Below are 12475 nucleotides of genomic sequence, written 5' to 3' on the forward strand. Positions count from 1 at the left end.
ATATGATGCAAGAATGCAAAGGTTTGAGCTCTCTCCGAACGATACGATCGAGTTACTCACTCGAGAGCCCTCTTGATAGTACGGCAACTAAACTATAAACCGGTCTCCAACTACACCATGAGACCAGTGAGAAAGAAACCCTATCAAGAGCAAACCTTAACCTTGCGCATTCCACTTGAGCTTAATGATGATGGTCTTGACCGCAACAAGATGGAACGCCTTTCTTGATTGTGCTTGCTTGACGAAGTCTTGTGGATTGCTCCCCCATAATCCACCATGGGAGAGCTCTTCTTCGGCGCTTCTTCACATATCCATGATCACCATATGGATGGCAAGAGTCAAGCAAAGGATCTCTTCGAGATGGATCATCTTGATCTTGCACTTCATTTATTCATGGCAATCTATCTTGATCTTGCACTTCATCTTGATCACCATATGGTTCAAGTATTGCCTATGGATAACACCTACAAATATAACTTAATGCAAACATAAGTCCATAGGGATTGTCATTAATTACCAAAACCACACATGGGGGCTCCATGCACTTTCACCGGCGTCTTCTTCTTCCTCAAACTCTTCGCCCTCGAGCCCCTCCTCCAATCTGTCGTTGTAGTCACCGTAATCCGCAAGCGGCGGCGAGTCGATGTTCACGGCAGCATCGTTGAGCATGTCAACGTACAACTCCGACGCGTCATCAACGGTGGGACTTTCATCGACCACCTTGCGCGCATCAGCCAGCTCCGTCGTTGTAGGCAACGTCGCCGTCAAGGCAGTCAGCGACACCATCTTTGCAGCCTGTGGCTTCTTCGCAGCCTTCTTTTGAGCCGTCTTCTTCGGCGCCGGCGCCGCGGCCGACACCTTGCTGCTCGGCCGCTTCACCTGCTTGGCCGGAGTGGCAGGGGCAACTGCAGCGGGGAGCGCCGGGCCAGCGGGAGGCGCGGGGACGACGTGCTGCCCCTGCCGCTTCCGCTTGCCGGTAGCAGCAGCAGCGGGAGGAGCGGTGGCGGGTTGATTGCGTCCATGTCGGTCCGGACGTGGGGGCTCCGGTGGCCGGAGATGGGTGGCGGCGGCGGAATCGAGAGCTGCGGGTGGGGCGGAAGCGGGAAATGGACGAGCTGAAAGTTCCTTCACGCCAAGGGAGGAAATGGATGGAGGCCGCGCTTGCACAACCCCTCCAACCCGGGAACTTAGGGGTTCCGTGGCCCGATTTTTTCTGAAAATGGGGGTCCGATGCGGGATCTAAATGGTCTCTTTTTTAGCCTTCGAACCGAAAATCGTCGGTTATTATGCGGATGAAGGTTGGATAGGGATCTGCTAGAGATGCTCTAACCTGGATCATAGTCGTGTCGCAAGCAAACCCGGCCTGAAAATGTGGAACCGCTGGAGTAGAGTAATTCGTTATCTGCCCTTAATTCGTTATCTGCCCTCTATAGCTTCTGCGTCTGAATTCTGTTCCCGAAGAAACTTTGCTCCCGTCAGCGAAATAGCAGCAGAACACCAATAATTCGCAAAAAAGGGGGGCAGAAAACCAATGCTGCAGCGATCCTCCACGGCGCAATTGGGAAGGGAAACTTTATTTTCAAAGCAGTTTGTTAGCATTTAAGAACGAGTTAAGGAACTACCCTTGCTTTCAGCTTAAAGCTCAGGGAAATGGAAAAGAGAGACATTATTGCGTACTTAACGCTGCGGTACACCGAGTTCACCATCCATGCCGGTTTATTAGGAAAGACGCTTAAAAAAAAGTTTGAACTACTAATTTGTTGGACAAAATATAATATATAGTTTTTTTATAAGAACTAACAAAAATGCCCGCGCGTTACAGCGAAAAATATAATGTCACATGCACATATCATATGCTTTTAACGGGGTCTAACGATCAACACGTCTATCATATAGTGGGAACTTGGAGACCTATTCCACGCTTCCCAAATCCAGAATCTGGTTTAAAAGTAGCTATTCTGACAAACTTCACCGGGGATTGTTTAGATTGCAAGTGATTGTGCCAGTGCAGGTGACGCCTTAGTTTGGCCAGAGGTTCGGCTCCAACAGCAGTGTATCCGAGCACTTCTGCTCCGGTGCTACTCCCTTAAAAAAATTCTAGACGTGTCAAATATAAAGACGGATCTTCTCATACCCCTTCATAAGCTGGGGCACGATTACGGACACATATGGCCCGCGTTGTTTTGTACGAGCCAATCTTGTATGTATGGCGTAATCGTAATGTCACGTGTGTGCGTGACGCGATGTGAACCAAAAAGGCACCACATATAAAAGGGTATATATACCGTATTTATACATACATGTATATATATATGAATTGAATATAGGTTTTGGCGGACCCAATGTAGTAAAAAAAACCAAATATAACTCTTCAATTTCGGTTAGAGGGAGCACTGAAGCAGGGCTTATCCGAGAAGGTTCAGCATCGCTAACCTCAGCATGCCATGCCTCAGTCCGGCCCAAAGGAATGTTCTTTATGTGCTTACTACGACGGACAATACGAATGTTTGTGACTTTTTATATCCCAAAGGAATTTTCTTTCTGGTCTTCCATGGAAGCTAGGCATGTGCTTCCGGTCGTTAGCAACTTCACTTATTCATCGATTAGTGTGTGAAGTGTGAACTTTGGCCAAATTAATCAAAGGATGATCAAGCTAGGCACGTAGCAGGCATTCAGTTTGGTCTTGTGGTAAATCAGCTCACCAAAAGCAGCTCATGTGTAGTACATGTCTGATTAGAATTTCAGAACCCACTATCTAAAGAGACCAGCAAGGCTACCGCGTACATGGCCCGATCAGCGCCGGCGGGGCTGGAGGTGTTTGCAACGCGAATTAAGACGGAATCTTGGACCAAAGGATCAATTGGAGGCAGGATATGAATCGCAATATTCGGCTGTTGCTGCCATGCATGCACATAATCAAGCATGTCATGTTTCTGCGCTTTTACAACAACGTGCGAGTTAGCGTGAGATGCGAGAGCGCAGAGCTCCGAGGTAGAGGTGCCGTCCCACTTGAGAAGCCACCTCGCGGTGGACTGGACCTCGCGCCGCAAGCAGGGACAGAGCTGCAAGAGGAACAGGGCGGCAGCAGGCATGAAAGACCTTGGTGGAGGACCGGGGCATGCACCGCAAGGGTCCCCGACCGAGGGTCCCCGACGCAGAGCGCGCGGCCAACTATGCATTGACCCGCTGATCATGTCGTTCTAGTTCAGGCGTCGCCGATGCAGATCGCGCGGCCAACGTAATATGCCTTGACCCGCGCCTGGCAGTCGTTCGGCGCTAGCTCGCTGACCTCAACCATGAGGACGTTGGCCATCCTACGAGAACCGATCGACTGTACGCTGCCGGCGCGGTAAATGGTGGCGCCCATGGCGAGCCGGACGCCGTCCACAACCACATACTCGTCGGAGTTGACCATGACAAGCTTCCGGCCAGCTTTTTTATCGATCTGGCGTGGGGTTTTGGAGGTGGCGAAGCGATCGGATCTAGACATTTTATTTGAGGAGAGGGTCGAACGGGTTGAAGACGGACTCAGCTGACTTAGCGGACGACGTTCAGATGGATCACGAACAAAACCTCGACGTGGAGTTGTATTCGGAAGTCCCGGTTTGAGGTATTTAGGGAAGTGGAGGTGATGGAAAAGGACTCCCGCACGGTTCCATAACATGTTTACCCGCGCAGCAGCCGCGGACGAAAGCGCATTGAGGAAGGACGAAAGCGCAAACTGACGGACCAAACCGCAGAAACGCTTCCTCCTTTATTATTAGGTATAGAAACAGACGGACCAACAAGAAACACTTTTGCTTTTATTATTAGGTATAAATATAAATTTACACTCGTAAATTTGTCACATGTTGTAGGTATCTCTTAGAATATTGAGATCATATGGTGGCACCCAATTGAGTAGCCCAAGGGCTAGGAGTCCACGTTAGTCGTTTTTATGTCTTTTCATGTTTTTGATATTTGTACTTCATGAATTATGAAAATCGAATTTTTGTTGACCATTTTTAGCGCATAGCACTGAACTAAAAAGATGGGAATATGAAATAAAAATATTATGTAAACATGTAAATAAGAAGACGGGAAAAAATAAAAGCATGCATGGTTAGGTTACAAGTAAAGCAGACGGCGCCTACCTGGAGGAAGTTGGTGGTGACGTTCCAGAGCGTGGGCAACGCCCTGCTGCCCACGACGGCGTCCACCTCGATGGACAGATCCTGGTACCGCACCTCAATGGCCGGGAGCTCGATGCCCACCCTGTCCACCCTGTCCCTCAAGCTCCTCAAGAGCCGCTCGCTGTCGTCCTGGAACACGCGCTCCAGCAGCAACCGCCCGCCGTCCCCACTGACCAGGTGCTCGATCTCCACCAGGCCGGCCATGTCCTGCAGCTGGTGCGGAGGGGAGCATGAGGAAGCGAGGAAAGGAAAGATAACTGAATCGGTACAGGGGCAGCTGTGTTGTATTATGTAACTTAGTGGGAGGGTAAATTAGTCCAAAATAATGTTGGAGGGACGACCGAGGGAGAAACCCTTTTGCTTTTATTATTAGGTATAGAAATATAATATATAGTTAGGATAGAGATTTGGTGTAAATGGGCTCCAGCGAACTTTTTATTCAAAAAACTGAAAATAATGTTTCTAAATTTTAAAAAATTCTGAAAAAATCTGATATAGGCAGTATTGTGTCTAAAAAAGGAGCAAATTTTCCAATATGTAGTTTGGGCTACACAAAAATAACAAAAATGTAGATCTGAGCGTAATGGTTACAAAAATCTCTAAAAGAGACGTACTTGGTTATTTCTGTGTAGCTTAGAATAGAAAACATTTAGAATTGAGATTTTGAACGTTAGTTGGATATATCTAAATAATTTCAGAATTTGTTTCATAACTTTTTGAAACCTGAAAATATAAGATTTTGAATTTTTCAATATGCCGAGAGCACTGATGCACGACAGATGGACAAGTGAGGCCAGTTGTTCGTCCAGAAAGACCAGATTAATCACATCGACTAGCTCGATAATAACGGAACAAACAAGAAATGAGGAAAACATTTTCTTTCATTTCATCCAGAGATACTAGTACCGTACTTGAGGCTGTACAGCTCTTTCGAAGCAAGGAAACAAGAACTTGGCAACCTTGCAGACGGAGCCAAGGAAAGGATTTCAAAAACTTTTCCCCACCACCCTCACCACACGCTGCTGCTGCTGCTGCTGCTCACGCCTCACCACTGAACGGAATCTCAAGACTACATTCTCCTCTCCCTTATCCCGCGCCCCGCTCCTACTCAATTTCCAAATCCCAAACAAAAACCCCCCGGCCGCAACACAATTTTTTCCCCCAAACCCCAGATCCCCACAGGCCGCGCAGCAGAATCGCCGATTTCCGATACCGGAGCTACGCAACGCCGGCCTACGAGCTGCGGGTCCGTCGGGTCCTATGCGGCGGCGCGGCGTTGCGCTCCCGGGAGGAAACGTAGTTCCAAATGCCTGAACCCGACCGCCACCTCCTCACCGCCGCCGCCGCCGCCGGCCTCCACCGCGACGGGCTCAAGGGCTGGCCCGACCTGTGGATGCTCCCCGGGAAGCCGCCGCACGCGCGCGCCGCCGCGGCCACGCCGCCACCCCCGCCGCCGCCGCCGGACCAAACCCTAGCCTTCTCCGACGAGCTCCTCCTCCGCGTCCTCGCCTGCCTCCCGGACCCGCACCTCACGTCCGCCGCCTCGCTCGTCTGCAAGCGCTGGGCGCGCCTCTCCGGCCGCCTCCGCCGCCGCCTGGCCGTGCGGGACTGGGCCTTCGTCACGCACCGCCTCCCGCACCGCTTCCCCAACCTATCGGTCCTCGACCTCTTCCCGGCCTCCATCGCCGCGCCTGCCGCCCCCTCCCGGGCCTCCCCGGTCCTCACCTGCGGCGCCGTTTCCCTAACCCTAGACCCCAGCGCCGACCCGCCGCTCGGCGCCTGCCGCTTCCTCCCCGACTCCGTGCTCGACAGGGGGCTCGCGGTTGTGGCCACCAAATTCCCCAACCTGCGCCGCCTCTCCGCCACGGCCGCCTCGGAGTCCGGCGGCCTGATGGACATCGCCGGCGGCTGCGCGACCCTCCAGGAGCTCGAGCTCCACCGCTGCACCGACCTCGCGCTCCGCCCGGTGTCCGCCTTCGCGCACCTCCAGATCCTCCGCGTCGCCGCCGCCTCGTCCCCGCTCTACGGCACCGGCCACGACGGCGGGGTCACCGACATCGGCCTCACCATCCTCGCCCACGGCTGCAAGCGCCTCGTCAAGCTCGAGCTTGTCGGCTGCGAGGGCAGCTACGACGGCATCGCCGCCGTGGGGCGCTGCTGCGCCATGCTCGAGGAGCTCACCATCGCCGACCACAGGATGGACGCCGGGTGGCTTGCCGCCCTGGCTTTCTGCGGCAATCTCAAGACCCTGCGGCTTCAGGGGTGCGGCAGGATCGATGACGATCCTGGCCCCCCTGAACATCTCGGCGCCTGCCTCACGCTTGAGAGCCTGCAGTTGCACCACTGCCAGCTGCGTGACCGCCGCGCCCTCCATGCCCTCTTTTTGGTCTGTGAGGGTGCTCGTGAGTTTCTGGTTCAGAATTGCTGGGGCCTTGAAGACGACATGTTTGCGTTGGCTGGCCTATGCAGGTATATCAACCACCAATCTGAATCTTCAAATCTATTACTACTAGTTTCCTCATGGATTACCGATGATTGCGTAATCGGGACAGTTTGTGCCTTCTATTGTTTAATTATTCATTCATGTTTTTTTTTTGTTTTTTCTGTGATAATGACATGTTGCCAATAAAAGGAGTCTTAGGTAGCTAACGTTCGGATGCTCGCAATGCATGGACCCCGTGCATGATTGGAGTGACCACTGCTTCTGTGGTGATTAGAATGCTTAATAACTATATTCAGGGTTGACTGTGGATCTTGTTGTTTGAATTTTTTTAACAACCTTGCTAATAAGATAAAACTTTGCTACTTGATTTTTTATGTTTACTCTGATGGCGTATACTGTGTGTTATCTTCTCACAGATAATTTACTTCAGTTATCCTTTTTCTCCTAATTCTGTGAGTGCTGTCAGTGTGCAAAGGAAACAGAAAACTAGCATTTCAATAGATATTGTTAACGTATTCATGGTTGATGTGTTATCAGGTAACGTATTTTGTTTGTAGTGATTTTAAGGTGTGTTCTTAAGTGAAACCATTTCTTAGTATACTTGTTTTCTTTTCTTGTGATAAAAGCCTCATCCGGTAACCATTTTTCACCCCACTGCCCATTTGTATAGAGCAATAACAGTCATGACCTAAAATGTAACTTCCTGTTAAAGATCTTTGGCTTACCCAGCCAGGCTGCTACTGAACGAGCATTTAATAAATATTTTCTAATATTAGGTAGTAATAATGACCTGTAAGTTGTAATGCTTGGCTTAGTTGTCTGCGTGAACGTATTTGATTAGGATAGATGTTAGTTCTATTATTTCATCACAAATCAGGCTCCAATAATTCTATTTACTAGTGTTATAACTCCCTCTGTTCTAAAATAAGCGTCGCAAGATTCTCTAAATATGAATGTATCTACACATTGAAATGTGTCTAGATACGTTCGCATCTAGACAAAATTCTGACACTTATTTCGAAGCAGAGGTAGTAGAATTAATTTTGTTGGAGGAAGGAAACATCAGATGACTAATCTTACACTTGTCATATACTGAATATTTAGACAATTGTGCGTATTCAGCCACTTGCCTAACAATGTCCCAAAACACTAATTGTCGGTTTCCCAATCACATGGACTTGTGCGTGACTGGAGTGACCATTGCTTCTGTGCTGACTGGAATGATTAATGACCATCTTGCGGATCGAGTGCAGTTCTTGTTGTTTGAATGTTTTAAGAACCATGCTAAGACAAACTTGCTAGTTAATATTTATGTTTACTGATGTGTCCGGGGCAAATGCTTGCAATACGTGGACCCCATGCATGATTGGAGTGACCATTGTTCCTGTGGTGGTTGGATTGATTAATAACTATCCTGAGGATTCAGTGCAGTTCTGGTTGTTTGAATGCGTTCAACAACTATGCTAAGATAAACTCTGCTACATAGTTTTTATGTTTACTGATGACGTATATTGTATGCTATCTTGTTACTGATAATGTATTTAGTTATCCTTTTGCTCTCCATCTTCTGAGTGCTGTCAGTGTGCAACAAAAAAAAGCTAGCACGTCAATAGATGTCGTTAATGTATTTATGGATATGGTTGATGTGTTATCAGGTGATGTACTTAGTTTGTACTGATTTCAAGGTGCGTGTTTAAGTGAAACCATTTCTTAGTATACTATTTTCTCTTCTGGTGATTAAAGCCTCACCCGGTAACCATTCTTCACCCCAGTGCCATTTATGTAGAGCGATGATACTCCTAACCTAATATGTAGCTTCCTGTTAGTGACCTCATGGATTACCCAGTGAGGCTGTAACTCAACAAGCATTTGGTAAATAGTTTCTTATAGGAGTATTAGGTTGTAGTGACCTGTAAAATGTAGAAATTCCTTTATATGTCTGCATAAATGCGAGAGTGTGCTGATATCACGGTGGTAGAAACCTTCAGCTGTGAGGCTAACAACCAGGGTTTGAACCCTGGTTCTGACAAAAAAAACAAGGCCCCTCACTGAGTTTGTTTCGCATGCGTGCCTGGCTGTCAGCTGCGCCGCCTCAAAAGGGTGGACCCAGCTTTCCTTGACCTAACAAACAATGCTTTCAGGTTTCTTTCCCCAAGGGTCTAGTTTTTTTGTCTGGATAAATGTATTCCCTTAGAATAAAGGTTACTTCTGTTAGCGTATCACAAATCAGGCTCTAATAATAATTCTATTAACCAAATGCTATAGGATTCACTTTGTTGGAGGAAGGAAACAGCACATACTAATCTTGCACAGTACCGAACATTTAAACGCTTTTGCGTATTCAATTGCCTGCTGAACCACGTGCCAAAACACTAATTGTCGATTTCCCAATCTCTTAGTGTGGTAAAAGGACTGAGAAATGACTGCGTTCCTGTATATTGTCTGCTAGTGTTATGTAGAATTTAGTAGGTTATTGGCCCCACATGAAGCAGTTAATTATGACCTGAGCATTCTTCTGCTATTTGACACCCATTTCTTGCATGCATTTAATTAACCTTTGGAGGCATTTGACTAAGTGCTTTTGTTCCAAAAGTGGTATGTAGCTATTTCTCTCTGAGAAGGAATTAATTTTGCTTAATATTTTTGGTCCTTGCTGAAAAATATCTTATTACCCAGCTTGTTTGATCTGGAGTACTACCTTATTTTTGAGTTTGTGAATGGACTTTAGACTTTACAGTCAACTACCCCATCTTGTTTCCTGTAACAGACTCCGAAAAGCTTCAAATATATAAACTGGGTCTAATGAGGGTCTTTCTCGGAAAAAAAACATCCCAGCTTGTTTCTTGTGTAGTGCACTCCAGATTAATGAAGTACCCAGTTTTTCTGAATACAATACCAAGCTAGTGAATTAGTGGGCTGAAGAAAGTGGCTAGTGACCCTAACCAGAAATGCATTTAGGGTGTGTTTGATAAGCTCGTTTGCCCACCAGCTGTTGCCTACTTTACTCTTTGGCTGCTTTCATGGTTTTTCCGCAGCAGACTATGAAATTAATTCAGTGCAAATGCAATTCATCAACTGCATACTGAGCCTTTGTCAGCTGGAATTCCTAGAGTAGGAACCTTTAGCTTCAAACTACCCTTAAGCTTAAGATCATCTTATACCTGCTTAAGATCATCTTATACCCTTACTGGAAGTAGTAGTGTAAAAAACCATTTTTTATTTGGGTATTTTTGATATTTTCTTCTCAAGAAATGCATGCCTTGCTGAAAGTGGATGCCATGTGTTTCAGTACTTTCCTCCTCTAGAAATGCTTTAGCATATGCCATGGCTTGTCACATGTGTAGGTACAGTAAGAATTGGATATAATATTTTGATCCACAAGTTATAGTTTTGGAACTAATAACTTGCACATTAGATACTGGGGACTTGTCTAACGTTCATCCACTCTCTTCCTTTTTCAGGAGAATAAAATTCCTCTCCCTAGAAGGCTGCTCACTATTAACAACTAGAGGAGTTGAGTCAGTGGTCACCTCATGGAATGATTTGCAGAGTCTAGAAGTTGTCGGGTGCAATAAAGTAAAGGATGAGGAGATTACTCCCGCACTCTCAGAGCTTTTCTCTAATCTGAAAGAGCTGAAGTGGAGGCCTGACAACAAATCTCTCCTCGCTGCAAGCCTTGCGGGCACTGGAATGGGAAAGAAGGGCAGAGTATTTTTCAAAAGGGTATGAAGTCTGATCATCTTGGTGCTCCATTCCCTGCGATGCGCTTCATCTCTTCTCTGCCCGTAAGGATTGAGCTTTTCTTGCAGCAGATTTTACCGGGCCATCAACGAGTCAAAGAGAAGATGCTCAGCTATCCAGCAGGTGTTGCGGCTTAGTTGGATCACTCCTCCAGACAGAATTTTGCATGCTCCTGAGGAACTCTTATGGTTGAAGCTTGGTCCGGCACGCTGAAGCGCGACTGAGGTACCAACCGTCCAGATTCGTGTTTGTGGCCGAACTGTAACAACCTGGCACTCCCCAATGAGGATCCTAACCAATATTTATGCATGCCACGAAATGTTTCTTCAAGTTATGGTAGAACCTGTAGTTCCCGATGATGAATCGGACAGAAGCGACAGTAAGTTCATGTTTATGTCACACATGACTTCACTGCTGAATGGTTTTTGTCGATGTACACTTTGCAATACAGAAATACGTTGGTGCCTGCCTACTCTTGAGTTGCAATGTGCTCTTCGTGGTTGGTGAATTTATCTGGTTTGTCAAGAGATTTTTTGCATGTTGATGATGCTTAATCTGTCGTAAGAATTTTGGGCTACTATATACTTTGTCCTTGCATTTGCTGAACAGCTGATCTTATGCCAAAAATAGGAGATGGAAGCACTAGGGGCGCGTTTGGTTGCCTTGGGCGACCTTTGGCTCGCATGTACCTAGCAGTTTTTGGGCCGGTTTGGCTCGCATGTGCCTAGCAGTTTTTGGGCCGGTTTGGCTCGCATGTGCCTAGCAGTTTTTGGGCCGGTTGGTTTCCTGAGCTCCTCCGCGTTGTTAAGAATCCTCGGGACAGGTCCGGGAGGAACGCTTAGTTTGACAATTTCTTTAGGGACAGGTCCTAGGAAAAAGAAAATAGACAACGCCGTTCGCGCGGGCCCCCCGCCTCGGCATGGCGGGAGAAGGCGAATTCTGAGCGACGTTGTGCGGTAAATGTAGGGGTAACCTCCCTCTTCGGTTACCCTCTCCATTAGCTTCCTCCCAAATTTTTTCTTTCCCCAATTTTCGCACTTGTGGTGGCTGCGGACGACCTAGATCTGGTAGCGTGCATCTCCCTTCGGTCTTCGACGCCGGAGCAGGGTCGTTGTTTTCAGCCGTGGCGGAGCCTGCGCACATCTGCGACGGCTTTCGGCCGTATCCGTCGTCTGCTATGACAGAGGTAAGGGGAAACTCGCCTGCTCTAATGTAGTGTCAGATTCATGTTGGTAGAACTAGTTGGGTTCGATAAGGCCATTCGTAATGCATATATCTTGTTTGAGTAGACCGACCAACTCCAGCTTATGCATCACGCCGTAGCACTCATCGTTTGCATACAAGCCTAGATCTTGATGGTGCACAACAGAGCGGTTAGGCATGCTGTTTTTTCTCGTGTCTGTTACGGTCCTATGTTACAATGAGATCAGGAGAGGATTGCCAACCTAAACTACATCTACAACTCCAACGATGTAGAGGCTATCCAGATGCTTTGGAGGAGAAGAGCCCCTTTCTATGCACTTGTGAAAATGTTCAGGGATAGAGGACAGCTGGTTGATAGCATCCACACCTTTGTCGAAGAACAATCGCAATGTTTCTTCTTCATGTCGTGGGTCATAACTAGAGGTTCAGAGTCATCATAGCACATTCAGGCAGTCCACGGAGACTATCTCTCGATACTTCCAGCAGGTGGTGTACGCAATTGGGGAGCTCAGAGGTGATATGATCAAGCCAGCATCATCGAACGCACCACCCAAGATCAAGAACAGCTACTGGTTCCGTATTTTAGGGTGAGTACAAAATCATGTTCGTTCTACTTATCAGATATGTAGTACTGTCAGAAACATGACCACGTGCTAATTTTTTGACATGATTGCATTGAGGCTATTGATGGTACTCATGTGACTACAAAGGTACCGAGATCAATGTTTGCAACATTCCGCGGGAGGAAGCACTACTGAAAGATCATATCTCATTTTATATGTGTTTTGGTGTTGATGACAATGATGATATATGAACATTTCGGTTTATAAGATTTGTAGGTTATTACATTCTCTAGATGCTTAAAGTGTGAAGAGTATACAAGAAATGAGAAGAAGAAGAGAAAGAGATAAGAAAG

The 12475-nt window shown here is 47.3% G+C and overlaps 1 protein-coding gene across 1 annotated transcript; it reads left to right on the top strand.

Moving 5' to 3' along the window:
* The first annotated feature begins 5407 nt into the window (after positions 1–5407).
* LOC124687462 (F-box protein At5g51370-like) lies at positions 5408–10683 on the top strand. Its single transcript, XM_047221244.1, has 3 exons — positions 5408–6641; positions 10077–10338; positions 10428–10683. Exons 1-3 carry the CDS (start codon positions 5479–5481, stop codon positions 10491–10493), a joined length of 1491 nt encoding a protein of 496 aa, XP_047077200.1. The 5' UTR covers positions 5408–5478; the 3' UTR covers positions 10494–10683.
* Positions 10684–12475: the final 1792 nt, after the last annotated feature.

The sequence above is a fragment of the Lolium rigidum genome, chromosome 2, assembly GCF_022539505.1.
Source record: "Lolium rigidum isolate FL_2022 chromosome 2, APGP_CSIRO_Lrig_0.1, whole genome shotgun sequence".
NCBI classification, from domain to species: Eukaryota; Viridiplantae; Streptophyta; class Magnoliopsida; order Poales; family Poaceae; genus Lolium; species Lolium rigidum.

Coding starts and splice junctions, on each gene's coding strand:
- LOC124687462 (XM_047221244.1), top strand. CDS start 5,479: ATGCCTGAACCCGACCGCCACCTCCTCACCGCCGCCGCCGCCGCCGGC. Junction 6,642..10,076: donor GCGTTGGCTGGCCTATGCAG/GTATATCAACCA, acceptor TTCCTTTTTCAG/GAGAATAAAATTCCTCTCCC. Junction 10,339..10,427: donor GCAGAGTATTTTTCAAAAGG/GTATGAAGTCTG, acceptor TTCTTGCAGCAG/ATTTTACCGGGCCATCAACG.